This window comes from Enoplosus armatus, chromosome 15 (assembly GCF_043641665.1).
Source record: "Enoplosus armatus isolate fEnoArm2 chromosome 15, fEnoArm2.hap1, whole genome shotgun sequence".
Lineage (NCBI taxonomy): Eukaryota > Metazoa > Chordata > Actinopteri > Centrarchiformes > Enoplosidae > Enoplosus > Enoplosus armatus.
This window is the reverse complement of record NC_092194.1, coordinates 19,800,604-19,828,481: the sequence shown is the minus strand read 5'-3', so window position 1 is coordinate 19,828,481 and position 27,878 is coordinate 19,800,604. Positions and strand designations below refer to the sequence as shown.

General features: G+C 42.4%; 1 protein-coding gene across 1 annotated transcript in view; it reads left to right on the top strand.

Moving 5' to 3' along the window:
* The window catches only part of slc4a11 (solute carrier family 4 member 11), a 70,300-nt gene that overhangs the window by 37,029 nt on the left and 5,393 nt on the right, over window positions 1-27,878 (top strand). Inside the window, exons 5-17 of the mRNA XM_070920026.1 lie at window positions 229-457; window positions 4,513-4,545; window positions 9,086-9,167; window positions 10,239-10,362; window positions 13,974-14,183; window positions 16,969-17,053; window positions 17,996-18,121; window positions 19,069-19,182; window positions 20,531-20,663; window positions 21,313-21,386; window positions 23,368-23,596; window positions 24,033-24,139; window positions 26,246-26,411. Of these exons, the coding sequence (XP_070776127.1) occupies window positions 229-457; window positions 4,513-4,545; window positions 9,086-9,167; window positions 10,239-10,362; window positions 13,974-14,183; window positions 16,969-17,053; window positions 17,996-18,121; window positions 19,069-19,182; window positions 20,531-20,663; window positions 21,313-21,386; window positions 23,368-23,596; window positions 24,033-24,139; window positions 26,246-26,411 (1,712 nt within the window). The remainder of the gene's footprint in view (window positions 1-228; window positions 458-4,512; window positions 4,546-9,085; window positions 9,168-10,238; window positions 10,363-13,973; window positions 14,184-16,968; window positions 17,054-17,995; window positions 18,122-19,068; window positions 19,183-20,530; window positions 20,664-21,312; window positions 21,387-23,367; window positions 23,597-24,032; window positions 24,140-26,245; window positions 26,412-27,878) is intronic.

The window sequence follows — 27,878 nt, the reverse complement described above, 5'->3', positions numbered from 1 at the left end:
TAGCATTCGGTAATGTGAGTGTTTTAGATTCACACATATTATTAGCAGTAGCTATTTTGACGGCGAACATATGCAAGAACCATGCATTCAGACACCACAGCCATGTAAATACCTCAGCCTGTTGGGGATTGTGGATTTTGTTTAGCTTAGAAACACATCTGAGACGCCAATTGTCTCGATAAACCACATATTCAACTTGACTTTGAAAGAATTCAATCCTTTCCGCAGTATGTGAAGCTGATGAACTTTGAGGAAGAAATTCGGGCACACCGCGACTTGGATGGCTTTCTGGCACGGGCCAGTATCCTGCTGGACGAGACGGCTGCCTCCCTGGATGATGTTCTGAAGAGAATGCTGCACCACGTGAGCCAGGACAGCAACGCATCCGAGCCCAGCTGCAACTTCGAGGAGGTGATGAGCATGCTTTTCACAGATGCAGGAGCTCAGGAGGTCAACGGTAAGCAGAGAACCTGTCGACATGCATGTGTAAACCAGCATGTGGGAAAATGTAGGGAAAATAAGACAGAGAGCTCGTACCATCCATGCCTGCCCACAATCAGACCGAGACCCCGTAACGTGTGACACCTGACCTAAAAACATCTGACGTCGGCACATGTCAACACCTACCTGAAAAATAGCTTCACCGCAGGCTCAGGAGCAGAGTTGTCAGACAGAGTTGAGAATGGTTCAAGAAGCCTTCAAGACCCAAAGGAAGGTTTGTGATGTTTGAATCGAGGCCCGTGGCTTTTTTAAGTGGACACAAACAGAGCTCAACGTACTGAATCGCGTTGGCAACCATTTACATGTGCAGACATCAGCCGTTTCCCAGGAAAACATCCTACACATTAATGCACAAGCATAAGGTACAGTTTTATTGACCACAGCCACCAACGACAACACAACAAAATCCTGTGTGCTTCCCCTCACGGCCAAGTAATAGTTCAGTGTTTTTCAGATAATTGAAAATATTTTTGAGATGTTTTCGTTCGTTTTAAAGCAGGTCGAACATTTTGATGCAATAATTCAAACGGTTTAATTTCAGAATGCATGCAGCACGCATTCATTTTCCCATTTGAACCTGAGATGCTTCGATTTATTGTACCTTAAAGTGTGTAAGATATGCTTAAAGTTCTGTGCACACCTTACTCTCTCCTAATGCTTAGATTCATTTCTGAAATGTACCAGGTTTGGTGCCCATTTGTCGGCTTACAGATCCCTGTCACATTAGTTCAGTCCCTTCAGCGCAGGTCCTTTTGGCTGAGTAGCAAAGCCTCTTGGTTAAGGCGAATCTCCTCAGCCCATTAGAGCAGCAGAAATCCGCCCTCTTACATAACTGGATGTAGCCATTGTTGAAGCCTCGCTCTGAGCTGCAAGCTGTACTGAACACAAAATTTGCTTCCCTTTTTTTTTTTCTCTTTTTTTTTTTTTGTCAAAGAATGGAAGAAATATTTTATCGCTTTTCAGTACATAAATTTTTGCAGGGCTGTGAAATGTTCGCTGAAGGTTTAAAGATGCTGCGCAGATGCAGGAAAGCACGAGAGGGGGTTTTCTTACCACTATAGGAGCATGTGGAGGTAATGGTAGTATAAGGGCTGCCTGTCATGTACTCCGTCTCCAGTGTTTTCCTGTGTGGTTGGGCTGGTGTCCGCAGTTGTTGATGGTTAGTCAGAGGTGGGTGGTGCGTGACGCTCACCCTGCACAGCCGCCTCTGACAGATCCGCGAGGTGATAATTGACTTCTGTCATCGATCACTCACTTAGCTTTTCAAATGGCTCTCTGAGACTCTCAAGCTGTGGTGGCTGCTGCTACTTGACTGTTTCTCTCCCAGAATACCCCACGAAGGCGCAAAAAGAAAGAGACTTTGTTTTTTTCTTCTTCTTCTTCTTCTTCTTCTTCTTCTTCTTCTTCTTTGTGGCTGCCATCTTAACAAAAAGGCTTCCTGCGCAGTTCTGGGTTGTCTGGAAATGTTTTGAAAATCAATTTGAGCATTCAGGGGTTTCACTGAACAAATATTTTTATATCAGTGATACTTCATTATAAAAAAAAAAGAATGATTCTGCACATATCATCAAAGTAAAGCACTTTAAAAGGATTACCAGCACAACAAAATACTGTGTTGATTTGATTATTTATTTATAATTTTACAAAATATTTAAAAATATTAGCATATACCCTGCTGATATAAAAGCAGTCAGTAGTCAAGTGTGCATCCTATCAAAGTTATTAACTAACTAAAGACTAATATATAGTCTTGATTTGTTTTTATACTGTCTTAAACCAGTTGAAACTTGAGTTATCACTCTGGGGAAATGCATTAGCTGCAGCAGAAGGAATGGGATAGTAGTAGATGAGAACTGGGTGATAATTAATTGTGCAGAGGGTGATGTAACAATTCCACAATTATGCAACAAATAAAGATAACAAAGATTTGCGGTTTTAAACATGCTAATGAGCAGCAGTACTGCACTGTAGCCATTAAATTATATCCGCAGATGGATGTAACATACAGACATATTTACAGACGGAGCAGAAAAGATACTAATGGATATTAATTAATTGGTTTAGACATTTAAATACGCATTTACATATGCACCCCTTCAAAAGGTGGATTTCTCATTTTGAACTCCTTCTCTTCAGTATCTTGTTTTGCAATGAATTCCCTTCACTCACAGTAAGAATCCCCACGTCGCATGTAGGATCCCTAAATTAAAATCATGAACATTCACACATGGGAGGGGAAAGAAAAAAATATCTCCGGGGGAGGAACAAAGGCTCTTCCTGGTTGAATACATTCATATTGCACGTAAGTATGTTATCAACGGGACACATCTCTTCAGGTATTAATTTCTGCCATATCTACGTTCACTCTGCCACAGCGGGGTGATACGGATGGCGAGCGGACCAGCTCATTTGGAGTGTAATACTGTACAGCTGTGAGATAAAGAGAACAGGGCGAGATTATAACAGGCACAGAGAGAACAGAGAATTACAGAAATGAAAAAGATGAAAGCCCACAGAGATAATTAGTCCTGCTCCAACTTGTGCCGAGGAGTCGGTTTTTAGAGGCCAACTTGTGCTGGGGGTTTTTTTTTTTCTTTCTTTTTGGTTCACTTTTGTCGTGGGATTTGGAGCACAGTACACACACTGTGCCGAGGAGTAACGAACAGCATTGCTGATGATGCAATGCATTGATAATAATACCGTAAACACTAAACCTGCCTCTGTTGGTGAAAATTAACGCTTCATCCTTTAAGACGCGGCGAGTATTTGAACCGATAAATGATTAGAGGAAGCTTGAAGATCATGACGGTGCTCACAGTAGTGATGAGCGCCTGCCACAGAATGACTAATTGTCAATAGTTTGAGTAATGATATATTGTATAATTGCATTTTCCTCTTTTCCTCCGTGATGCTGTTTGCAGCCACAGCGCTCGGTGCTCTGTGCGCGGCTGATTGTGTGCCCTATTTGTGATGACTGTACCATAATTTCTCCCTAAATTGCTGTCACCTTTGATCGATCTCGCCGGCTCTCCGCTTTGCCTCGATTTGCATAATCCTCCAGCTCAAATCAGACTGAATTGATTTTAACAGTCACATATTCGTAGTTTTAAAGACGCAAAGGTGAGGATGGGACTTGCGTCTTAAAACAAACGTGCTCATGTGTTCAAAACTGTCTTAAGGAAACACATAATCTCAGATCTCAGGTCTGTGAGCTTCGTGACCCTCAGGCGCTTTAAATCACATACAACCTGTTAATGAATTAAAAAAAACACACGAGCATCTGTTAAAGCAGGAGGATTATTACTTATCTGTATTTCTGTATTTCCAAACAACATATTTTTGCAGATACATGTTTATTTTCTGACAGCAGGCACTGTAAATATTCTGGATATAATGAACTGGAAAGGTGCTGTGTATTTTTGAATCAACCCACTATGCCTCTCCCTTATAATAACATATCTCTTCCAGGGCGCCGGCGTGACTTTTCACTGTGAGAATCTCTCTGTAACATTCTGCGGGAATGATCAGAATACTAAATTGAAACCATTAATTCGAGCTCTTTACCACGTGAAAAATGGCGGCCACGTGTGTCATTTCTCTCATCTTGATCTCATCATTGACGTCTTTGGGTTTCTTTGCACTTGCTGAACACACAACTGCTATCAGTGATAAAATCCAACTTTTGGTAATAGCCTGTAGACGGTAATCAAGATAAGATCTCTCTGCGCCCAACAAAGACCAGACATTGAGGGATTTTCTCTGGAAAATGATATTTAATATGCATGAGGTAAAGGAGGGCAGGAAATGAAGCTTCTGTTCGGCAGAGATATTTATGTGTGTGCCTGTTAAGCAGAGAGTCTGTCTATGTGTGTGTGTAGCTGCAGGGTGTGTATTTTCTTTGCGTGTGCTTGTGTAAAATCTAACAACTGTTGGCCTGTTGATCAGAAAAGGTGACTGAACTGACTCTCTGGTTTCTCCTCCTGGTTTTTCTCCCTCCTTCTCTCCATGCAGACAAGTCTCAAAGTTTCGTTTTCTTTGACGACGGTAAGCTGTGCTAATTGGATGAAAATGTCAGCATCGGCCGCCATGAGGCTGCAATCAGTGGTTTGCTTCTGTACCAATCACCATCAGTATGCCGTTTGTGTTCCTCTTCTCCACGCTCGGGACTGGGTCGATCCATTGAGTCATCAAATGATTACAGACACCAGCAATCCCTCCCGTGTCACAGATATCGATGACTCTTCAGCTGCCCCTCAAATCAACGGCCTCTTCGTGGACTCGTTGTCCAATAATGTTATCAGCTCTTTTTTTGTAAAGCCCTGTGAAAAGGAAGAAAAAAACAAAACATGCTGGTTCTTTGAGTTCAAAGTGACAAAATTAATAAATCCATTTGATTGAGATTGAGGGGATGAAATTCAAATCAGCGTTTTTGGCGTTAGAGTTTTGTCCTCGGCAGAAAAGAATTGATTTTATATTCAGGTAATTTGCTTTTCAAGCTGGTTATGTAATTGAAACCTAGCTTGTCATATATGTGCTTGACTTTGATAATATATCCATGTAGGGCTTTGGTCTATTTACCATTAATGTAATTTGTTTTTATGCGAGCGAGCTGAAGATCAGCACTGACAACCTCTCTAGATAACAAGGTTTCACCACTGACCCAGTCCTAGTGGCCCTCTCACCGCCATGTGACATCACAGCATCTGTGTCCTGCATGCTGATTGGCTATGATAAATACCTAATATACAGTAAGTGTTTCATCTGACACTGCTGTATGGAGCCCTCCTGTTTTAATCACCTCCTTCAAAGTGCCCTCCGCAACCCACGCTTTGAAGGAAACCAATCATTTCCTTTTGTGTGTGTGTGTGTGTGTGTGTGTGTGTGTGTGTGTTTATGACTGTGTGTGTGTGTTTGCTGGCAGGTCTACCGATGGTTTGCGACCACAGTTAATCTGTAAGGCAGCATAAGATCGGGAGGTTTTATTGAGGTCACCTCTGAGCATAATCTAAGGAGTCTCCTTGCCAAAAGGACTCGTGGCCTTTTCACACACTTCCAGAGAAACCATGAATCTCTCTGTGGTTTTTTTCTGTAGATTTTCTGCCGCTGATGTGAGACTGACACGTCAGCCAGAAGAAATATTAACATCACTGTTTTTGTGACTGGTTTAGCATATTTATTGATTCGTCTCTCCCTTATTTGTGAAAGACTGCATTATCCACGTGCGATTTACAGAAATTGCAATCTGCCCCCCCCCCCCCCCCCCTCCAACCAAACCATGTGGATAATGCAGTTCAAGAACTCACCAAGAATCCCAGAAGATCAAAGGGGGCAATCCAGCCATCCAGTCTTGCCTTCCTCATATTTTTTCATCACTTTCCATTGAAGTTTGTCACATTTGATATGCTGCGTGTGAGCATCTGTGGGGTTTTTTCTTCTCCTCTCTGTGTGTGGAAACAGCGGTGTTTGCATCCCAAAAGCTGACGAAACCGTGCAGAAATCTTAACATAACTGACAAGTATCGAATGTGCGCGTCTTAATTAGTCTCCCACTTGATCACATCGGTGACCTGACTCACACACTTCCCGTCCTCTGATGTCCAAGTCAGGTTTGATGTGAGATACAGTGTATTCCAGTGACCATTTACAAAGGAGGCTGGGGCGATGTTTGGTTGAGGATATCAGCAAAAGTAAAGACGCAGTCGCATCAGATTGAGCTCTCCGTTAACTTCTGTGTGAATACGTTTCCAAAAATGTGGATGTTTGAGCTTCACAGTGCAGAGGGATGTTTCCACAGTCGCTTGCTCTCTGCTCACCTTCCATCAGTTTACAACCAGGATTTTGTGACATCATAACAATTTGGGAAGTCAATCGTGGTCCAGTATGCAACTTACACAAGCGCGACGTGGATGCTTGAAACCTCCAGTGCGCAGACGTCTTGTGCTCAGCAGTTAAACTTACATGAACAATATTTGCACATTACTAGATGCTGTATTTTTCAATGAGGGAGAAGGAGCAGAAGTCATTTTAAACTTTTTAACAAGGTAATTTGGTAAGTTTGTGGAGAAAACAGCAGACACAAATTATTATTCCAAGCAGAGAATTTTTATGTCTTAAAACTGGTCTGGAGGGGATTTTCAGATAAATGCTCGGCAAAATAATATAAGCAGCCGAGAAGAAGGGATGCTGCTTGGCTACAGTGAAGGACGGTAACAGAGATTTATGGCAGTAAATCTGTATCATTTACAGCTTTGTGGGCTGGTGTTGTTAGCTCACTAGCTGCGTTCGCTCACGTAGTTTATGTTTACAATCCTACTTTCCTTCATTACGGCAAGTAGATGCAAAACCATGTAAAATAACGATATTGATATTCGTCCTCTGTTACGTGTCAGATCAGATAAAACTCTTCACACATGTAAAATTAAAACTTTTTAATTTTAACAATTATTTTTTTGTAGGTTTGAATTAGTTTTGTCTACATTTATACAACAGAATTCCAATTAAAAAGTCAATAAACGATAATAGTTATTATTATTGCGGAGCCCTAATAAATGTAATTGCCAGGAGACTGTGTAAACACCTGGAGCAGGTCTGTTCCACCGGATGCACGTGAGAGGGACGAGATGACATGTCTCGGACGTCACGGACGTGATCAGGTCACTCTGAGATTATGAATTATAGATTGAGAAAATATATAGAGAAGAAAATCCTACACAGCCATGCATGACAAGTAAACACAAATCAGGAAGTGTTGCTATCGTGAACTGAACGTTGCCTTCTCTCAGGTGGTCTGACATTGGCCCCCTAGTCTGCAGATACCCTGCGACACACACACACACACACACACACACACACACACACACACCGCCTACCTCTCTTTCTCTCTTCGTTTTGCTCTCCTGTAACATCTGTCTCTTCCTCCCCTTTATCTTTTAATCTTTCTTTTGTTCTGTTTGCATCTCTCTCTCTCTCTCTCTCCTTCCGTCTCTCCCCTCTTCTCCTCCCTGACGTCAATGAGAAATTGGATGTTTTTTGATTATTACATGGCTGTCAGGCTTACTGCTATTAATTGAATTGAATCCCAGTCCATCTCCTTCACGTCCCTGTCCCTTCATTCCCTCTCGCTCTTATTTTCATCTTGTCTCACTCTCATTTTCCTTCTTGTTTGTCACGTTCTTTGTGTTGTTGTTTTTTTCATTCCCTTGGTCCTTCTTTGCCCCTGTTTCTCTTGCTTCATTTTTTCCTTCCTCTCAGTTTCATCCTCTCTCTCTCTGCATGTCTCCTCCTTCCAGCTCTCTCTTCCTGTCTGTCTCTCTCTCGTATTTTATTTTTCTCCCTCCGTGTCTCCCTTGTTTCTCTTTTTCCTCCCGCCTCCTTCACTCTCTTCCACCCCACGTGCCGGCTTTTTTTCCCTCCTTGTCAGTCTCTTTCTCTGCAGGCTTCTTTTCATCCTTTCTTCCCCTCTTACTCTTTATCTACATGCTCTCTCTCTCTCTCTCTCTCTCTTATTTTTCTGTTTCTCTTGTCTGCCCCCCCCCCCACACACACACACACTCATTCTCCCTTCCTGGCTCTCTCACTCCTTGAGCACTGTGATACTGTTGTCATGGTGACGCCCATCATTTTCTGGCATGAATGGAGGATACTTTATTGATGAGACGGCATGGCAGAGAGAGAGAGAAAGGGAGAGTGATGGAGAGAAAGACAAAGACAGACAGAAAGAACAGGGAGAAACCGCTGGCAGGGAAAATCAGAATGATATGGAAATGATCGTCCCTGCTGCTTACGATACATAATATTTCCACCCTGCAATTTGCTCAGTGCAGATGAGTCGAAGAGGACGTTACAAGCCAAAGCACGCAGGATCTTCTTTAGGGGTTTGGGGATAGTCGGGGCTGCTGGAGAATATCCCCCACAACACTATTATTCATCACTCTCAGCGTGAGAAGTCGGAAGGGAGATTCCTCTTATTAAGAAGCAACGAGACACTTTCAGCTGTGCCCCTAGTTGTGCCCCATGTTTAATGATTTGCACTGTACTGTGCAAACATGGCAGCATAATGAAATGTGTTTTGGGTTTTTTTTATAATCTGCAAACACGAGCGTTGGTGTTTTCTGGGGTTGGACGGACATCGTCATTAGCCTGTCGTGGCGGGGTTGTTTGCACACATTGCAGACCGGCATCATCGGTCTAAAGCAGAAGGCGAGCTTGTTAGACACTTCTGATGTAGACATCATATTGAGAGGCTTGGCACAGCAGATAAGGCTCTAGATTTCTATTGAACATTTTAGGCAGTTGGCTGACACCATTAGGCCAGATAACGAAGTCAGAGCCAGGTTTTATTTTTAGATACATAAATATTTTAGATTTAAACATTAGAGACGCTTATAAACGTGGTAATGAACACGTAACGTACATTTTAGTTCCAGTCAGCTGCAGTGGATGCATTGCTGGTGTTATTAAGCCCCACACGGAGAAGAAGAAGAGTCCAACACTGCGTAGCAGAAAATAAAACCATGTGAAGATTGAACTGGACTTGAGGTCGATCTCAGCTAACTTGTGTTTGACCTCTGACCTCTCTCCCGCAGTCCACCTGCTGTCAGAGACCATCCAGGGGGTGACAGCCACCGCCACCGGGATCCAGTACCAGCAGTCCTGGCTCTGCATCCTGTAAGCCGCAATGTGTGTGTGTGTGTGTGTGTGTGTGTGTGTGTGTGTGAGAGAGAGAGGTTTAGAGTTCATCAACAACAACAAAAAATCTATTTTGTTAATTGATTATTTGTTGTTATTATTTATCGAGCAAAATGAAGAAAAACCCTTGTAGCTTCTCAAATGTGAGAATTAAATTTGATATAACTCTTTTATATCATTGTAAATTGAATATTTTTGGGTTTGTACAGTTTATGCAGTAAACAATCAATGCATTAACACACTTAACATAAAGGCGAGGCAAATAACAACAACAATCATAAATGCATAACATGAGAGAGCATCACCACATCAGGTCGGGTGGTGTCGTTGATGGAGGAGGTCAATGTGGAAGACGTTTGTTCCCCAGTTTTTAACCATAACCACATATTTATTATTGTAATTAATTGAGCTCTCATTTGAACCCAAACCTCGATGTTTCCCTGCACCGAACCAAAGCTGAACCGTGGCGTCGTCACATCATGAAACAGATTTAATTCTCCACAGTGATTTGGAAACAGCTTTGGACGGCTCAGACGGATGATTTCCTCCTGCTGACGACAGATCAGAAAATATTTCCTGTCATTCCACCTGTTTTGCTGATTAATTTGGAGGACTTGTTGATTTAGTAGAAGAATTTTCTCAACCCATAAAGCGACACTTAATCCTTCAGTTTACATAAGAAATTCAAAATCACCAAATTTGGAGATACATGGTTTTAATTTGCGGGTCTAATAAACCAAACGTGGTACGTCGTGTTTTTCGAAATGTAATATTTGAATCTTGTATAAAATGCACTTTAATCCAACTGATAGAACTACAGCAATTTGTGTGTGAGTGTCTCATTGCCTCATGCATTCACATGTGTGTGTGTGTGTGTGTGTGTGTGTGTGTGTGTGATTGTGTGCGAGTGAACGCCGGCTCAGCACATTTGAATAGTGTCCACCTGTTGCTGCAGAGAGAGAGAGGTTAATCTATGGAAATGAAGGGCGCTGCCGGTGAGGTGAGGCGTTGACATTTATGAAACCTCCTCTTTCTCCCTCTCTGCTCCAGCTGCAACGTGAAGCATCTCCAGAGGCGTCACGTGTGCATCTCCCGCCTGGAGAGGCCGCAGAACTGGGGGGAGAACTGCTGCGAGGTCCGCTATGTCATCCTGATACTGGCCCCTCTCAAAATGGTAACTGCCGCCCCCAGAGGGAGGGGAGGGGGGAGTGGGATTTACCTGACTTTGGTGGATCACTGAGAGATTTGTAGACCCACCTGTTTGTCACATTTGTTCATATTTCATTCATTCATTTATGTTTTCTTCTATTCTTTATATAAAAACATTCCTCCTCATTAATTTATTAATTTCTTAGTTATTCCCTGATAATGTGCTGGGAAGAGATTCTTTCATTTCCACTGTCAGCCATTTTGCTTTTTTTTTATCACTCATCTATGCCTAAAACTAAAAGTCCAACTCACCATATGATCAACGTAAGAATCTCGCTGCTATAGCACAAGTAATAGATCTGCTTTCAGCTACTCTGTTTAAAAAGAAATGTATATTCAGTTCAACAGTTAACTTCTCTTCTCTCTGTCATGAGTCCAATTAAGCTTGAGTTTCTTTAAAAGCAAGCTCAGTTCAGGGTGAAAGCATAGAAGGAATGAGGATCACCATTTTCTGCTTTGGCATATTTTTACCCCAAAATGTCCAGATTGGTTTAAGCTGCAACACGACTCCGATCACAAGATCCCGTTGTGACGATGACAACAACAAGAAAATGTTTTCTGTAATTTCAAGTAAAAAGACAAATGGGATGAAAAAAAACACAAATGAGCTACTGATTATGTGCCACGGTGATTATAGTAATAAGAATAAACAGTTAGAGCACATGACGTTTGGGCTGCGAATGGTAGTATTAAAATATTATCATATATATGGAAATATGATTTCCTCTCTAATTTCTTTTGAATCTCCACCTCTAACTTAGAGGTTGGCCGGCTTTAAGGGAAATGTCCTGTAACACATTTCTAAGGGTTGATTTTCATTTTAAGGCCATTTACTACCAATTTTTCTTGCATTTTATATTTTAATTCACTAAATATTGCTGCCATGCTGCCAAATGTCTGTTGAACTGAATTCATTCCAAGGGCCTCTCAGTATCTTGCGTGGGCACGAGTGTCCTGTTGGCTGAACCTTTTCGGGTCGCTGCCGTGTGCAGGATTGCTGTTTTCTTCGGCTCTGAAGAGCTCGCTGCAGCCGATGGAGAGTGCCACATATCCTATAATACCCTTCCCTCCCATCAAAACATGAACTCTTTGTACTTCCCGTCAAACCACTCAACCCTCCTGTCCTCCACTGCCTCGTCCTGAGCTTTCAACGCACACCTGGATACACACACATACATGCACGGACACATATCACTCTGATTGTTGCCTGACTCCCGATGGAAACCCACTCCAATCCTCATCCCCCTTTCTGCTACTTACTACTTTTAGCGTGGCATCCCTCCCCCCCCCCCCAAGCGCACCGTGTTCACCAACCCACCATCAAACTGTGGAACCACCGGGGGGGTTGGAGTGACCCTGGCAATCAGCGATGCCTCAGCTGACTGCATCATGTTTTCTGTTTGTTTGTTTGTTTGGTTTCTGCCTCTCTTTTTCTCGTGATCCCTCCCTTTGTGTTCGTGCCTCTCCTCGATGCTTCCAGCGCCCTCTTTGCCAGTCTTCTAGGCAGCAATCACAACCACTAATGGCATGCTCAGAGACATTAATCTAAGCCCCAAATAAACATAAAGCACTGTTGTGTCTCAATTATCCTTGATGGTGGCTGCTTGTGCGAGAAAAAGATCTTTGAAGGGGTATGATGATAATGATAATAGAAATTCCTTTGGTTGGCAAATGTATGTAATCTAGCACGTGTAAGGGTGGACCATTTCCATCACCCACCATATAGAGGGCTTTACAGCGTTTGTGGCTTCCCCCCCCTCCCTCCTCCTTTTCTTTACCCAGCATGAATGTGCCCAACAGACCTGACCTTTCTTCAAAAATCTCTCAGTTAAACACATACCTGAAAGCGCCTATCAGCACATTCACGTCCCGTTGAACCTCACAGAACCTCCTCCAGCTCTTAGACGAGCTGCCCTCAGTCTTTGATGTCGATGGCACATTATCACTCACTTTTCTACAGCCGCGTTTTCATCCGTCGGCCTGCTTCGTCAAACTAATGACCTTAAATGAATCCCACAATGAAAATCTGTCTTTTGAAATACTACTGAAAAGTGGCTGTGAAATGTGCGTAGCTTCCTGCTGTATGGAGGATGGCAGCTTTAGTTAACTCCACAGAGTTATAATTGATTCCAAAGGAGACCCAGGGCCTTTGTGCCACCATGACATCAACATTTTTTAATTGTAGTCACATTGATGACTTTTCATCTAGCGACATCATCAGGTCAACATTTTAATTTGTCCACATCAGCGAGTTAGCATTTACCTCGAAGCGCACAGTCTCACAGAGTCTAACGAGTCTTGTTTTTTTTAGTGCGACTCTGGGTCCAAATCCCAGCTGACTGTAGCTGCACACGAGAGGTCGAGTGTTTGATGCTGATGAGTCAGATGTTTGATGGCTTCTTCCTATAAGGCTGAAGCCTGCGGTGTGACTGAAGGTGGGGTATCCTGTGCCTTCACGCAGATTAATCAAGATCCATTCTGTCGGCTCTTTCAGCTCTGGTTGAAATTCAGTAACCACTGTGGAAAAGCTTAAATGCTTTAGTTATTCTGTTTGCTGCAGCTGCTGCTGTACGCGCTGAGCCCGGCTATGTTGGTATCATCACCACCTGGCAAACAAGGCTTCCCTGGCACCACGCTGTCTCAGAGCCTGCCAGGACATTATTACCATCACTCTGTGACTTGTGACAGCATTATTTGTAACAGATGTGGTATTATTGACAAAAGCCCCGCAAAACACCGAGTTCCAAACCTGCCACCTACCTAACCCACACTTTGGAGCAGTAATGTTTAAATGTGCCGACCCTTAATGTCAAGATCAGATTTTTATCAGCAAAACATGAGGTTTTTAGTGCACTTTGAAAAAGACAGACATTTCGGTCGTGACTGCTTTTATATCACAATATCATGATATAATACAGTTTTCTTCACATAAACTGACCACATGAGAATCCACTGAATTGAATACCTGACATATTTTATCAGTTAATTTTATTTAATTTTGACAGGAGACAAATCTCTATTGCCTCTTGGTATACATTACAGTGTCAACATATCACCCAACTCTACTTCAACAAAATCAATCTGAAAATATGTGTAAACATTTTGAAATTGTAATATTTATACACGTCAGTTTCCAAGTTGAACCTGCAGTAATTCAACATGTCTACATTAACAATGGATGAAATGACTGTGTAATGTGAAAGAAGTCAATCGCAGTGGCACTTGGCTCTGCAGCCCCCCCCCCCCCCCCCCCCCAGCTCTACAGAGCTTTGCATCTTTCAGCTTATTGTTTTGGTTTTCTGACCCCGCAGCTGTTTTCTGTCATTTCTGAAGAAGCTCTGTCTGTGTTTGGTGCCGGGAAAGTGGCACACAGTGTTTTAGAGAGTTAGCGGTTTGCCGGTGAAGAAAGTGAAGAAAGTGGGACATTTAGCAGCTAAACAGCCAGATGTTTCCCTCGGGAGATGGTGGAGACCAAAAACTGAGCTGACACAGCTGGACACAAACACACTGTTTACTAACCAGTTCACCACTGGTTTAATGCAGCTTTCTTTCATTATTGTAATGCTTCTTCCACAGAAAAGCACCAAGACAGCGATGGAGCTGGGCAGGACGTTCGCCACCCTCTTCTCTGACATCTCCTTCAGGCAGAAGCTGCTGGAGACCAAGACGCAGGAGGAGTTTAAGGAGGCGTTGGTTTTCCAGAGGCACCAGCTGACGGCAACCAACCAGCAGCCCACCGCTCTGGGGAAGGAGGAGACCGACCCCCGCAGTCACAAACCCCTCAAGGTGGGCAGCAGCATTTATATGTGTGTGTGTGTGAGCAGCATATCCAGTGTGTACAACCTCTCAGTGCTGAGCGATTAGGCACATTTGCACACATTTTGAAGCAGCATGTATTCATGTGGTGGCATTATGAGTCATTCCCAGTGCCCTGAGATGAGGCCTGTGATTGGTCAGCACTCAGTAATTTTCCTCTACATGTCAGAGGTACTTTCTCGTCCTACCTTCCTCCCTCACCTTTCAATTACTTTTCGTCATCTCATTTCTGTGCGGGGCTCTGTAGAGAAATCATACTATGCACATTCATTTACACATTTCAACCATTTTTTTTGTTGCGTTCTCTTCCATTTCCATCTCCCCTTCCAACCCCGCATCTCCTCCTCTTCCTCCCCCCTCCTCCTCCTCCTCCTCCTCCTCACTCGACTGGCTTGACTCTTCCATCTTTTCTCTCCACCTAATCAATCAGCATCAACTCCTGCCAGGCCTCCTCAGTGGGTAAATGACCTTACATCTCTCACAGTCCTGTCAGAGCTCCCCACCCCTTAGCTACACGTGCATGTGCGCACACACACACACACACACACACACACACACACACATTAACAGACACACACACACACACACACACCTCCAGAGGGGCTCTGCTCAATGCCACGGACCAACATCTCCTCCTAATGTTGCGGTTGACAGGCCAGGGCTCCCAGACATTTCCCCTTGTGTTTTTTATTTTATTTTTTATAGTGGAGGGTTTTGTTAGGTGTTTATCCCAGGGCTTGAAAGGCTCAGTGCCACTCAGTGAAAGAGGGATATATGGAGAAAGACAGATGGAGAGAAAGGGGAGAGAGAGAGAAGTGATGGTAGAGGGGGGGGGGGGGGGGGGGGGAGGCCAGGTGAAATCAAGAGGAAACAGAAAATGATGAAATGAGTAAAAAAAAAGAAGAACAGAAAAGGAACGACCACCCGCCTTCTCCACCTCCTTCCACACCCGAAATTGACATCGGACCACCCGCAAGAACACACCACTTTCCTGTACTTAGAAAACGAGGCCAAATCGTTGTTGTGTTTTTATGTTTTTCCTTCCCCTTGCCTCGCTCTATCGACCGCTCACAACGAATGGCAAACAGGTGGACAGTAATTCCTCTCGGAGACTTTTGTTTATCGAACCTGAGCCAAAAGCTGGTGATCAGGCCACACACACACACACACACACAGAGTACACACTCGGGCTCCCTTGTAATAATAAATGATTCCATGATGTATAGGGATTAATGGATGAACAGTCCTTGTTGAACAAGCGTGCGTGGCTTCATAAAAGTAGCCCCCGTCAGCTCCGAGAGGGAAAAAGAAATGTTTTTTGTTTTCAGGTTGTTTACGTTGTATAAAATTGCTTTGTTCTGCCAAAAAACGTCAAAACTTTTTTAGATGACAAATGAAGCAGGAATGATTTTCCCTGGGGCTTTTCTTACTCACCCCCCCCCCACACACACACACACACACCCTCGTCACCCGTTCCATTTAATTATGTAATGCTATGTTCAACAAGAAAATGAAACATTTGGTAATTGGATAATTTACTTAATAAGCTCAGTCAGGACTTCACATTTGTGCCCAATCTTCTGTAACCTGAAAGCTCATCTTTTTAAGAAGCACTTCATGTCTCCTTTTGCCTCACATGGCTCCTCACCGTCCTCCCCATGACTTCTCTAAAAATACTCCAAATCTTCTATCCCTCGCTGTTGCTGTCATCTCTCTTGTCATCCTTGATCATTCTGGGAACACAGGGATCTTTATTAAATGTACATGTAAATGTGGTCCCGCTGATCTGCTTACTTTTGTTTTGGATTACGCAATTGAAGCTTTTTCCAGGACGATCTCGTTAAATCTGATGATTCAAATCAGCTTTCAGAGAAACCCATGTGGAATCACCAGCGTCTTAGCTGAATCATCAAATGGGCAATTTTTAATCTAACTGTGTCGTTGTCCACAGCAGAGAGCAGGATGAGAGAAAATGTATGAGTTGGATACAGCCTCGGGCTTTTTGTGCCGTTGCATTTTTTGGGAGGTCACCGTAGATAAGACGGGCCTGCATTCGATGCCAAAGAGCAAAATGTAAACATTATACGTGAATAAGGGAAAACAAACTGTGTGTATGGGTTTAGGTGAGTTAGCCGGCTGCATTGTTAGCAGCAGCAGTTTGGATCTGCATATGTAGACACGTTGACGGTGCCACCAACAGGCAAAGAAAGTCAAAGCTTCTCCCATTTTAAACACTTGCAACACCAGCAGGTAATGAGTCCTTTGGTGCCATTGGTGTTTTTTTTTTATTGTAGATACAGTACAATTCAGCTTGTGCCTGGAAAACAAAAAGATGTTGTGATTTAATGTGTAATTTATTGCTCTTTGTGTAAAATAATTTAACGTGTGAATGATTTAAAGTTCAAGGTTACTGTTCAAATATTCAGACAAAGACAGAATTTAGATACATACATACTGAACATGTTGTTCTCTGCATTAAATAAACCTTCAGCGTGAACTCTGTACTTTCTCCAGTATTCAGCAGAATATACTCCAGTCAACTAAATTCTTACATTCATCAGGTTTAAACCGTAAAATCTAGCAGCTATAATATGAAAGAAACTTCAGTTGTGGCACTTCAGGGCTGCAGGTGGCACAAGTGTCAAATGTGCGGTTTTTACGTTCCCTGCCTGTAGATGGCGCTCTCTGGCATGTCTGCTGCTGCTGTTACTCTGTGTCCTTGTTGAGTATCTAACCTTTTCCCTTCTGTCCACAGTGTAAAGATTTCTTCAAAGCCGGCCGGGGGATTTATGAGGACTTTTGCCGCAGGCTGCCTTTCTACCCCTCTGACTTCACAGATGGTAGGCTGGACCTGGACTTGTAGTGAAAGTGAATCATCTTCCTTATTATGCCACACCGGGGTGCCTCTGGCAGCTCCTCATTTGTCTGTCACCTTTTGCCTCAGATACATCTGTGCTGCATCTGTGTCACATCTAGGGTTGTCTCCTCTGCCTAAATGACTGTCTCAGTTGTCTCGCTGCTCCCATATGTTCCCGTACGTCCAATATTATCGCAATGTCCCAAGTCATCGGACAAGGACGTGGCCGTGTACGTTCCCGCTGCAATCTCAACAGGCTCATCAAATCAGTCTATCAACAAATCCCACTCAACTGTACAGATGCTACGTGACCTTTACAATTTGGTGGTTTTAAAAAGAGAACAATAAATACTTCTGAATGTTTTAGCTGCCATTAAGGAAATGATTCATAGAGTTTGTGTTTTAAAAAGATGAGAACTACTTAATCAAACTGGATGAATTGACCTGGTTTTCTTCCTTTCCAGATGCTCTCTTTCAGTCCTTTCTAATTTCATAATATCCACACAAAAACAAAATTCATCGGGCTGTAACCAAATCAAGATATTTCCGTCTCGTGAGTGTCATCAGATAATGATCATCTCATGAAGGTCACAGGACCAAAACCATTGTGATCGCATTAGAGCCCAATTAAAGTGTATTATTCCAAAAATGAGTTATCCATCATTTGGATTTAAGCGATAACTGCTCTTACAAAATGATGGATGGCACGAAACCGAAACAAATGACTCGTATTTTAAAAAGGGCAGTAGGTAGAGTGAGCCCGTGTTGAATAGTTTCACTGTACGCACTGGATGTTCCATATTGTGGAGGCACTGAATAATGAACTCTGTTAATGTTTTTGTCGTTTTGAAATTAAAGTGTTGAGCCTCCTCCGCTCCATTATGAGGTGAATATGGCTCATGTGTTTGTGTTGGTCTCCCCTCAGGTATAGTTGGCAGTAATAAAACCCTGCTGAAGTACATGACTACAGCCATCTTCCTCTACATTGCCATCCTCCTGCCCGCCATCGCTTTCGGCTCCCTCAACGACGAGAGCACGCGTGGCGAGATAGGTATGAGCGCGTGCTTCAGTGTAGACATGTGAACACTTTAAACGTCCTGTTTATTATCCCTGTCTTCACGTTAAGAGTTTGGCCTATTATTTTTATCAGAGACTCAGAAATAACAGATTAAAGCGCACCAGTGTACCTGGGGGTGTACACAGTGTGGTACAGGGGATAAACTACTAATACCGCATTATGAGTAATGTCATTAATTCTCTTTCCAAGGATATGACATTATTTATTTAAGAACGAAGCTGAAATTAGACTGGCCTGAGTCCAGCATTCACACTGCTTTTAGCTCTGGATTGGTCTCCACCAACTGCTGAGAGAAATATCTGCCTCTTTAGCCTCCAGATGTCCCACTGTTTTCATCAGATAATCACATATATATGCAGTGTACTGTATAAGGTTTATTTGTACAGCGCTTTTCAAAAGAGAATGTACAAAATGCTTTACAGGAAGAAGAAAGGGCAAGAAATAATCCACAAAATAAAAGCTTTAAACAAACAAATGGGTTTTAAGATGCTTCTGATTTGGCATTTCTGAGATTGGTGGAAGGACGTTCCAGAGTCGGGGGGGGGGGAGGCATTATCGCTTTCAGTTTTTCAGCCTCGACCTTGGAACATCCAGAAGTCTCTGCTCTGAGGACGCAAGTCAAGAAAAAGCTAAAAGAGACTTAAAAAAAGCTCCGTAGAGCCGAGTGACTGCATTCACGGTGCAAGTAGTCATGTCATTTATAAAAATGTTGATTCGTGGAGCTTTAAAATGGGTGCAAAATGAAAGTGTTTTTGCATCATATTAACATTCCCTGTTTTAATTAATTTTAAAATTAATTGGAAATTTACTTCAGCTTCTGTTCAGCTCTGCAGAAGAACCTAGCGGACATTCGTGCTCATTAGTTAGTCCACATCAGTACTTCCACCTGAGTTGTCTCTGTGTGTGTCCTCTCTGTCCAGATGTTCGGAAGACCATCATCGGCCAAAGCATCGGCGGGGTCATCTACTCGTTGTTCGCCGGCTCTCCTCTGGTCATCCCTCTAACCACAGCCCCCCTCGCCATCTTCATCAGCGGTAGGCTTCCCCTCCTTCGTTCACCTCAGCTCAGCCAAAATACACTCACACTTTTCACAGTTTATGCCGATGGCCGTTTTGAAAAGGAGGCTGGGGGTGGGTGGAGTGCTAAGAAGATTACGTCAAAAATCAGGAGAAGGAGGCACCCAACCGTGTAGAACAACAGCTAGAAACTCTTGCGTCCTCATCTGCTCTCTCTTTTACCAGCAAACACCACGGTCGGAGTAATGGAGCTGTTTGTTCACACATATGCCCCAAATGTTCCCGGTGCAGTCGAGCAAAAAGCACATTTTCTTTCCAAAAACTTTTCGTTTTTCAGGAACGAAGAAAGCTGATGTTACGCAATGAAACTCGCTCATCGCATAAACAAACACAAACTTTACATTCAGTTCAGAGAGGCAACAGCACATAAACTGTTCGATGGTTTTCACCCAGCAGCGGTGTTTTGTCGGTTGGAATTTAAACAATCTTGACGTCTGGAAGCTGCCGAATCGGGCAGTGATGAGGAAAAGCAGCGACCTCGATGCCAAGATGTAGTTTTAATACCAAAGCTGTTTGTTGGATTTGTGGTGTGATGATCTTTGAAGTAAATGGGTTACGACTGTGCTAAGCACATACTCATGGGGATAATTATACTACATTTTCAGCAGCCTGTCTGAACAGAACAATGGCTTGTTTGTGGAGTCGTAACTCATCTGCGCTCAAATCTGCTCAAGATTACAACCAAATTGTTATGGTTTTAACAAACCCGTTGCAATTCTTTTGTCCTTTTTATGTTTGAATGAAAAGTGTGTGTGTGTGTGTGTGTGTGTGTGTGTGTGTGTGTGTGTAAAATCAATCTCCGCCATAGCTGATGTAGAAATCTGTAATAAAGTTCTTCCTCAGTTTTTCACTAATAGCAGCAGCAGAAATTGTATTTTCTGTTATTTCTTTTCTTTTAAAGCATCTGTATTTACAGAGTAACAAAAAGATGATCAATACTGTTCCTTATTAACCTAGTTTGTTTCTTATTTTATTGATTAAATCAACATTGATCAGTCTCTTTCTGTTGGTTTCTTTGTTTGCTCGTCACACACAGTTTCTCAACACAACTGGCTGAATTTTGATATAACGTGAAAGAAATGAGGCATTTCTTCCTCATGTTTCTACGTTGTAAAACTACACAGATTAGCTCAACGTTCGGCGCTACAGTTACAACCAAGGTGAAGTTAGTGTTCAACGTTCACCGCTGCTTCAAAGACAAGTTCGACTCCTCCTGAAGTATCCTGATGTTGTTGGAGCACATGGATAATAAGGTCGAGTCGTGTCTCAGATGTTTTATGATCTGTGCTCATTTTTCTGTGTGCAGTGATCCGAGGAATCTGTGACGACTACAACCTGGACTTCCCAGCTTTCTACGCCTGCATCGGTTTGTGGAACTGCCTCTTCCTCATCCTGGGAGGGATCTTCAACGTCAGCCTGCTCATGAAGCTCTTCAAAAGGTATTCCTCATGCACTCACACTTTTAAATTGAACTCACTTTTAGTTGTTTTTATTTCAGTAAAAATCCAAATGTATTGTGGCAATTCTTACATTTTCTTTCATCTGCTGGTGTGCTTCCTTCTCCGTCAAACAGAGAAATGTTTTAAATTGGGTGGTCACGCCAGCGTCTGCAGCAAAATCACCGGCACTCAACAGAGACGTCTGTCTCTTTTGTACAACAAGCAGTTTTTAAAGAAAGCTCCCCTCCCTGCTCGCACACGTCCAGAGTTTTAGATCTTTCCTCGTGCTTCCCTTTTTAGCCAAAAACAACATATATTATATAGAAGGACTCTCTGCCCTGTCTCAACCAAACTCTATGAAGAAAATGAGCAAATATATCAGGTTTATATTCTGATCGTATCTTAAATGAATTTAGATTTTTACTCATAATTTGACTTATTCATTTTGACTTATATGATCTGTTTATGTGTTTTTGTTATTTGCTAAGATTAATTTTTGTTTTCACCAATACTTTGAAATTATTTTTCCATTAAGATTAGTTTTTGTTTTTATATCATAGCAACAGTTTTGTAACACCTTGTTTCTTTTTGCACTGTACTACAGCAGCCTTGACTGTCACTTCTGTGACATGTTTGTGTGTTTTTGCAGGTCGACAGAGGAGGTCATCGCTCTGTTCATTTCCATCGCGTTTGTGGTCGATGCAGTGAAAGGCACAGTCAAAAGTAAGTTCCTGACACGCAGATGTCTCTTCCCTTTGTTCCTACAGCTTGTTTACATCACTGTTTTCACAGTCTCACGTTGCCTTTCCCGTGGCTTCTTCCTGCCACTTTACTGGCACTTTGGCTACGTAAATGAAGAGCTTGTAGTCATCATACCTGCTGTCAGACCCACCACCACTCCTGTCTTTGCCAGAGTGTCAGCCTCAAACTCATGTCTGATTTTTACAAGACATCTGCAGATCCCCAAAAGAATGAGCATTTACACTGTGTTATAGGTGCATTTCTTAGATTATAATTTAAGTGTGCGGCTCACTAATTAGCGTGGCTGTCCTCGACTGAAGAATCCTTTGTTGACTGATTGTCATAAGATCTCTTCAACTAATCATTTAGTCATTTTAATTAAAAACTGTAAAACAGTTTTTTGTCCCCACTATTATTGTCCCTCTGCAGATGAAAGCAGTCATTCAGAAGAATCTCTTAAAATCTGAAGTGTATTAAAGTGTATTTTTGAATATTATTATGATGCCAAATATACATTTCCAGTAATCACAAACAACTCATCATGAATGACCTGAAAGTAGACCATAAAAGACAACAACCAAGACCCAAACAACTGATTAGTTAACTCCTCTAGAAACAGGGACTTGCAGAGAGTTCAGTGTTGGACAGACAGAAGAAAACGCATTAGTTCCAGTGTTACTCTGGTGGGTCAACAGACTTAGAGAGATACTGAGTACTAAATTAATCAATCCAGATTTCGAGCCCAGCCTGCAGCCATATTACACCACCCCTGCCTTTACTGCACCTCATCTTAGTATATCATAAATATTTTACACAATTTAATTTCCAAAAAATGAGATGACGATAGCAGAATGTAATTTATTTTGAATGCGATGTTGTCCTGTTTTGGAGATTGCCAATTTTCAGGAAACCATTTGTAAAATACGCTCCGAGCTCATATGCCATTACCATAACATTAACCTATGCCATTTTGTTGACACTTTTCGTCCCGAGTATTTTGCAGTAACATGAATGAATACGTTTTTGGGTGTGTATCCAGTCTCCTGTACAACTTTGCTCGCTGCATAACTTTTCTCCTGGTTTGATGAGAAGGCCTGCGGAGGGAGCAGCATGCAGGTCGTGTCACACACTCTCTAGTGAAAGCGATGAGAGAAATTATTTCTTTCCTCTTATTTAAGATAGTTGTAAAAGCATTGCTCTACAGAGTTTAACATCCCAGCCTTCAACATGACCGGGTCTGATAGTCTGGTACAGCTAGCTGGTGTTGCAGTGATTTAAGGAAGGTGTTTAAGGTTTCTAATCTTTTGACCTTTGGTCATTCTCATTAAGATGATTTTAAACATATTTTATATTTACTGTATGTGAGCCAAAAACAAGCAAAATGGCGCTGTGTGCCTCGAGCGAGTATTTTTTACGATCCAGTCGATCAGGTTTCAGTGCAGAGTCACAGCTCAGCTGAGGTTTATCTCACTTTTATGAGCCTCCTTCTGCTCTCCCTGCAGACTTTACAGTCCCTGTCGCCCATGTCTCTCCTTATCCAACATTTTACCAACGACAAATTTTTTTTTTTGGTTTCTGTCCTGATTGCAGCACAAACTTTTTTTAAAGGCTGTTTGTTCGCGTCACATACAAGATTTCTTGCAGGATTTCGGTGTTAACCGAGCAACAAGTCCATACTCAAAGTCTAACCATCGTTCAGTGTGTTTTCCTCTGTAATTACTAATTACTGCATGCTAGCATTCTCACAATGATGATGCTAACATGCTGATGTTTGGTAGGTATAATGTTCACCATCTTAGTTGTTTTGCAGGTATTTGGTGTCAAACCATGTATGCTATGAGTAGGACCACAAATGTCAACCTACGGGCAGGCAACCCTAGAGCCAGAAATCTGCATATGTAGCTGGAAGTAGTAATTTCAGGTCCGTTCTCAGCTTAACTAAACACTGTGGATGTGATTTCAGTCTTTCACAGGTACTACAATGCCCCAACGCTGGCTAACAGTAGCATAGAGAACTTCCCTCAGGGCGCCGACCTGCTCAGGGGGAACAGGAGCGAGGTGGCGGCCGGGTTGGCTCTCAGCGCCATCCCTGAATCCTTCATCCAGTGCTCTCGAGAGAGGCCTGTGCTCTGCCTCCTGCTGATGCTCGGGACATTATGGATGGGCTACACCCTCTACCAGTTCAAAAGGAGGTACGTTCAGCACTGCAACGCTGCAGCACTCTTAAGATAAATCACTGGAGAAGTTTAAATCGTGTTTGGATGGGAACACTCCCGGCTAGAGCGAATACTGCTGAGTTGGCCCTTGACTCTAAAGATTGTCAGGAATGACAGAGCTTGCAGGAACTTTCCAGACGGGCTCTTACTAAGCTCCCTTTACTGTCGCAGGTTCTGTTCCAGCCTGTGATTTAATAAGCATTAATATTCTACTTCTGATTGCTCCCAGTAATCAAATCAACCTCAAAGCCAGATTCAATTGTGTAAGCAAAAGGCGAACCAAGGTACTTAAGCAGTGTCAGGATTGCAGCCATTGTCCTTGTCTTGTCCACAGTAATTGTATTCCTCTATTATTTGTCTCTCCTCACTCACTCCCTCCTCCACTCTCTCTCTCTCTCTCTCTCTCTTTCAGTCCATTCCTGCATGCCAAAGTGAGGGAGGTGATGTCGGACTGCGCCCTGCCGATCTCAGTGCTCCTGTTCTCCTTCATCGGCTCCTACATTTTCAGTGACATCGAGCGTTAGTATCATTTGTTGCTTCACCAGACGCTACAGATTTTCCATGCCATATAAAACTGTACAGTCTAATCATAGTGTGTGCGTGTCTATCGGCCTGCAACAAACGTGACCGCAGTCTGTTTTCACCTAAACTGTCGTTACACTTTTAGATTGAGGAGAGATTCAACATGCAAAACTCTGGAGTCTTTACTCTAAAAATCAAGACAGTTTAGTGAAATTAGGTCCTTCATCATCCTAGATTTACTGCAGTACACATGGTCCTTGTTGAAATGTGGTCATGGCTGCATTTTATTATGAAATTGTCAGGATCAAATCGTACACAGTGGTCATTTCTAATGAGCAAGACGTTGCACACCAGAGTTGTTGTGAGGTTTCTGGTCATCCTGTATGTACATTAAGCTTTTATATTGATATTTTAGATTTTTAAATTGAAGAGCAGCAGTGTAAATCACAAACATGGCCTCTGTAATGACCCTCCATGTTTCCGTGACCTTGATGTTCCATAGAGTCGATAAGAGGGGAATATTTTCCCATCCTGAATGACAATTTCAGCGTTTTCTTTTAATAATACCCTCAATATTTCTCAACATAGAAACACGGGAGCCTTTTGAATAATTGAATGACACTGTAGATTTATGTCGCTGACATCAGCTTTACTTATCTCAACTCTAAACGCTACGACACCAATGAACCTCTTCCTTACTTTTTTATTAACACGGACTCGTGCCTTTGACTGTGCATCAAAGAACCAGATATTTTATAACACAGTAGCTCATCTTTTGTGTGATTCGACCGGGAGTTTCGTGCCTGAAATGCTACAATTGTCCGTCACCATTATTGTCTATGCAGAAAATGGTCAGACGCCCAAAATATCTCCTCCCACATGGAAACTCTACACCACATGCACATATATGTTTTCTCACAGCTTTTTAATGAATGATGAAGTGATTAGCAGCTGTGTTTTGTGTTAAAATACTCTGAATTGCAGCGCACAGTTTGTTTGTTATTGTCACAGTTTTAATTATGAGTAATTTTAAAAAAGCTGGTTGCAGGTCAGCTGTCTTTTTGTGTTTTGGGATACATTTACACAACAGGGTTTTGGATTCTGGTCCAGACCTGCTGAAGGGCTCAAACTTATAGCCTGTTTACTTCCAAGACAGGCTGTCTAACTGCGAGCCCCCCCCCCCCACACACCTTATTTGGTGCCTTTATTGTCTTTTTATGTTCCTTAATCAAGGCACAGGCCAAAACACATTGGAGATTTTCAGTTTGTATCCTCTATTGTTTAGCATCATTTTGAATCTCCATTCATTGTTGCCAAGGCAGCAGCTGTTCTCCAGGGGTCGACACAGAAACACAGAGACCAGCGCCAAACCCTCAAGTGAATTTAAATTTAAGTGCTTTACCTCCAGAGACAATAAGTCATAAGATAATAGACCCATTATTGTATTGTCATGTCTTCCTAAATTTAACCAACTGCACTTAATTCAGCAGCATTTGAGGGGATACAGTCCTAAATGAGGAACCGAGCGTTTGAAAAACATCCAGCCACTCTTAGGAAACGATTGTTGGTGTGAAAACGTGAGTCATCACAACAGTTTGAGAGACAGATATGTTTGTGAAGATGGACTCCTGTCACCATTTAAGCCAAACCAGTGTTTATAACTTAGCTATTATAGAGATGTAATCAGGTCGGTCACGTCCGAAGCTGCTGTTATCTAACAAAGTGAGAACACATTCAGAAAAATCTAACTGCTGAATGACACTAGTGTAGTAATAGTTGTGATTAGGTGTGCAGCTAAAGGATTTTTTAAATTATATTTCAGTTAATCTGCAGGTTATTTTCTCGATTAATCGATCTATTGTTTTGTCCAGAAAATAGTGAAAACTGTCCCAGAGCCGAAAGTGAGTCCTCCCCAAAACCCAAACACATTCAATTTACTATCAAATAAGAAAAACAAAGCAAATTCTCATATTAGAGAAGCTGGAATCAGCGGATGTTTCAAAATATCAACATATGCCATTTATTTTCTGTCGATTGAGTCATTGATTAATTGACTAATATTTCAGCATGTAGTTGTAATATTTTCTCTTCTCCTTTAAACAGTTCCCGTCTTTAAAGTTCATGACCGGCCCATCTTCAAAGTGGCCCCATTTGAGCGGCTGTCAGCCATGAACGTTGTCAGCGCCATGGGCCTGGGCTTCCTCCTGGCCCTCCTCATCTTCATCGACCAGAACATTGTCGTCTCGCTGACCAATGCCCCAGAGAACAGGTAGAGGTTTACCAAGCACCCATCTCGAGCTTTGTTTCTTATCTGGCTTAAAGTTATTAGCGAGGGTGAAACCCGGGATCCCAGGTCACAAGTGGCTTAAACTCTTTCCATGACTCTTCAAAAAGCCACCAAGGACCTTTGGGGATCCACTGACCCCACTTTGGGATCTGCTGAAACCGGATATTTGCCGGTCTGTTAGGGAGAGGAGATGAACTCAGCCAGAAACTTGACATCTGAGTCAAATTGTCGCAGTCAGGGAGCTCTGAAGAAGCCTCAGAGCCAAAACACGACGTTGGGCTTTTACCCTGTTCTTCTAAATTTGCATTGGACGGAACAATTTAGAGCCACCAGCCATCAACCAACCCTACAGTCAAAATCTATAATGATGGAATTTCAACCTTTCATCTTCTACATTTGTTGCGCAGAAATTAATTAATCTAAATGTCACCGGAAGGCAAAACAAAGGCTGCTATAGCGTAAGAAAGTGTGTTTTCTGAGAGTATTGATCTGCTCAACACTATTTTCATATTGTTCTATAAATTCTACTATTGTGATCTTAGTTACTCTCCACAACAGATTTTAGCTAACATCAAAGCAAAGGTTGGTATTTGCTGTATCACTTCATCCCTCATGTGGAAAAGGTTGAGGCTGTTTCTGTTCCTTATCTGGTGCTTTCCTTTATTTGCTTTAAATTTAAGATGTTTATTGGACTTTTTTTCCACCTGCACAGACCTTTTATTGCATCTCGTCTTTGTTTTCTGTCATAATATATTTATTTAAAACATCTGTCATTGTTATGTGAGTAAACATACAGTGAAGAATAATAGATGAAAATACAGCTTGATAACCAGTTAGTTATTTATTTAAGTTGTTATTCAGAGTGATTTACAGCGTGCTGGTTTCAATGACACGCTCAAGGGCGCATCAGCAGGACGCTTGGATGATCAGTGTGTTGATGTTTCTTTACAGAACGATTGCCGTAGACACTTGCCTGCCCTCACACAACCTATTCACAGTTAAACCTCCCCCAAAAGACACGCAGACACGTACACACACACACACACACACACACACACACACACACACACCGCCCTCCTACAGAGCGGGAGGCAGGGAAGATGCACAGCAGTGATCCCTCACTAACATGTGCAGCAAAATGTTGTGTGGCATCATAAAGGTCGCAGTCAACTTTTTTTTACGTAAAGTTACTGTAATGTCACGCTCGGCTTATGATGTCATCACCAGTGACATATCGATCGATTTGCTTCGTATGAAAACACGAGAGGATGCACAACGTGCACACGGATTCTCTCGAATGTTGAATGAGAAGAATTAGTGAAACATATTAGCGGGTTTATTCAGGTTGTGTTGAAGGGCACCGCTAACCTTAGGAGAATGATGCCCTTTGTATTTGTGTGTGTTGACTACTGTCACATGTGCTCACTTCTAAATATTACTGTATTTTCT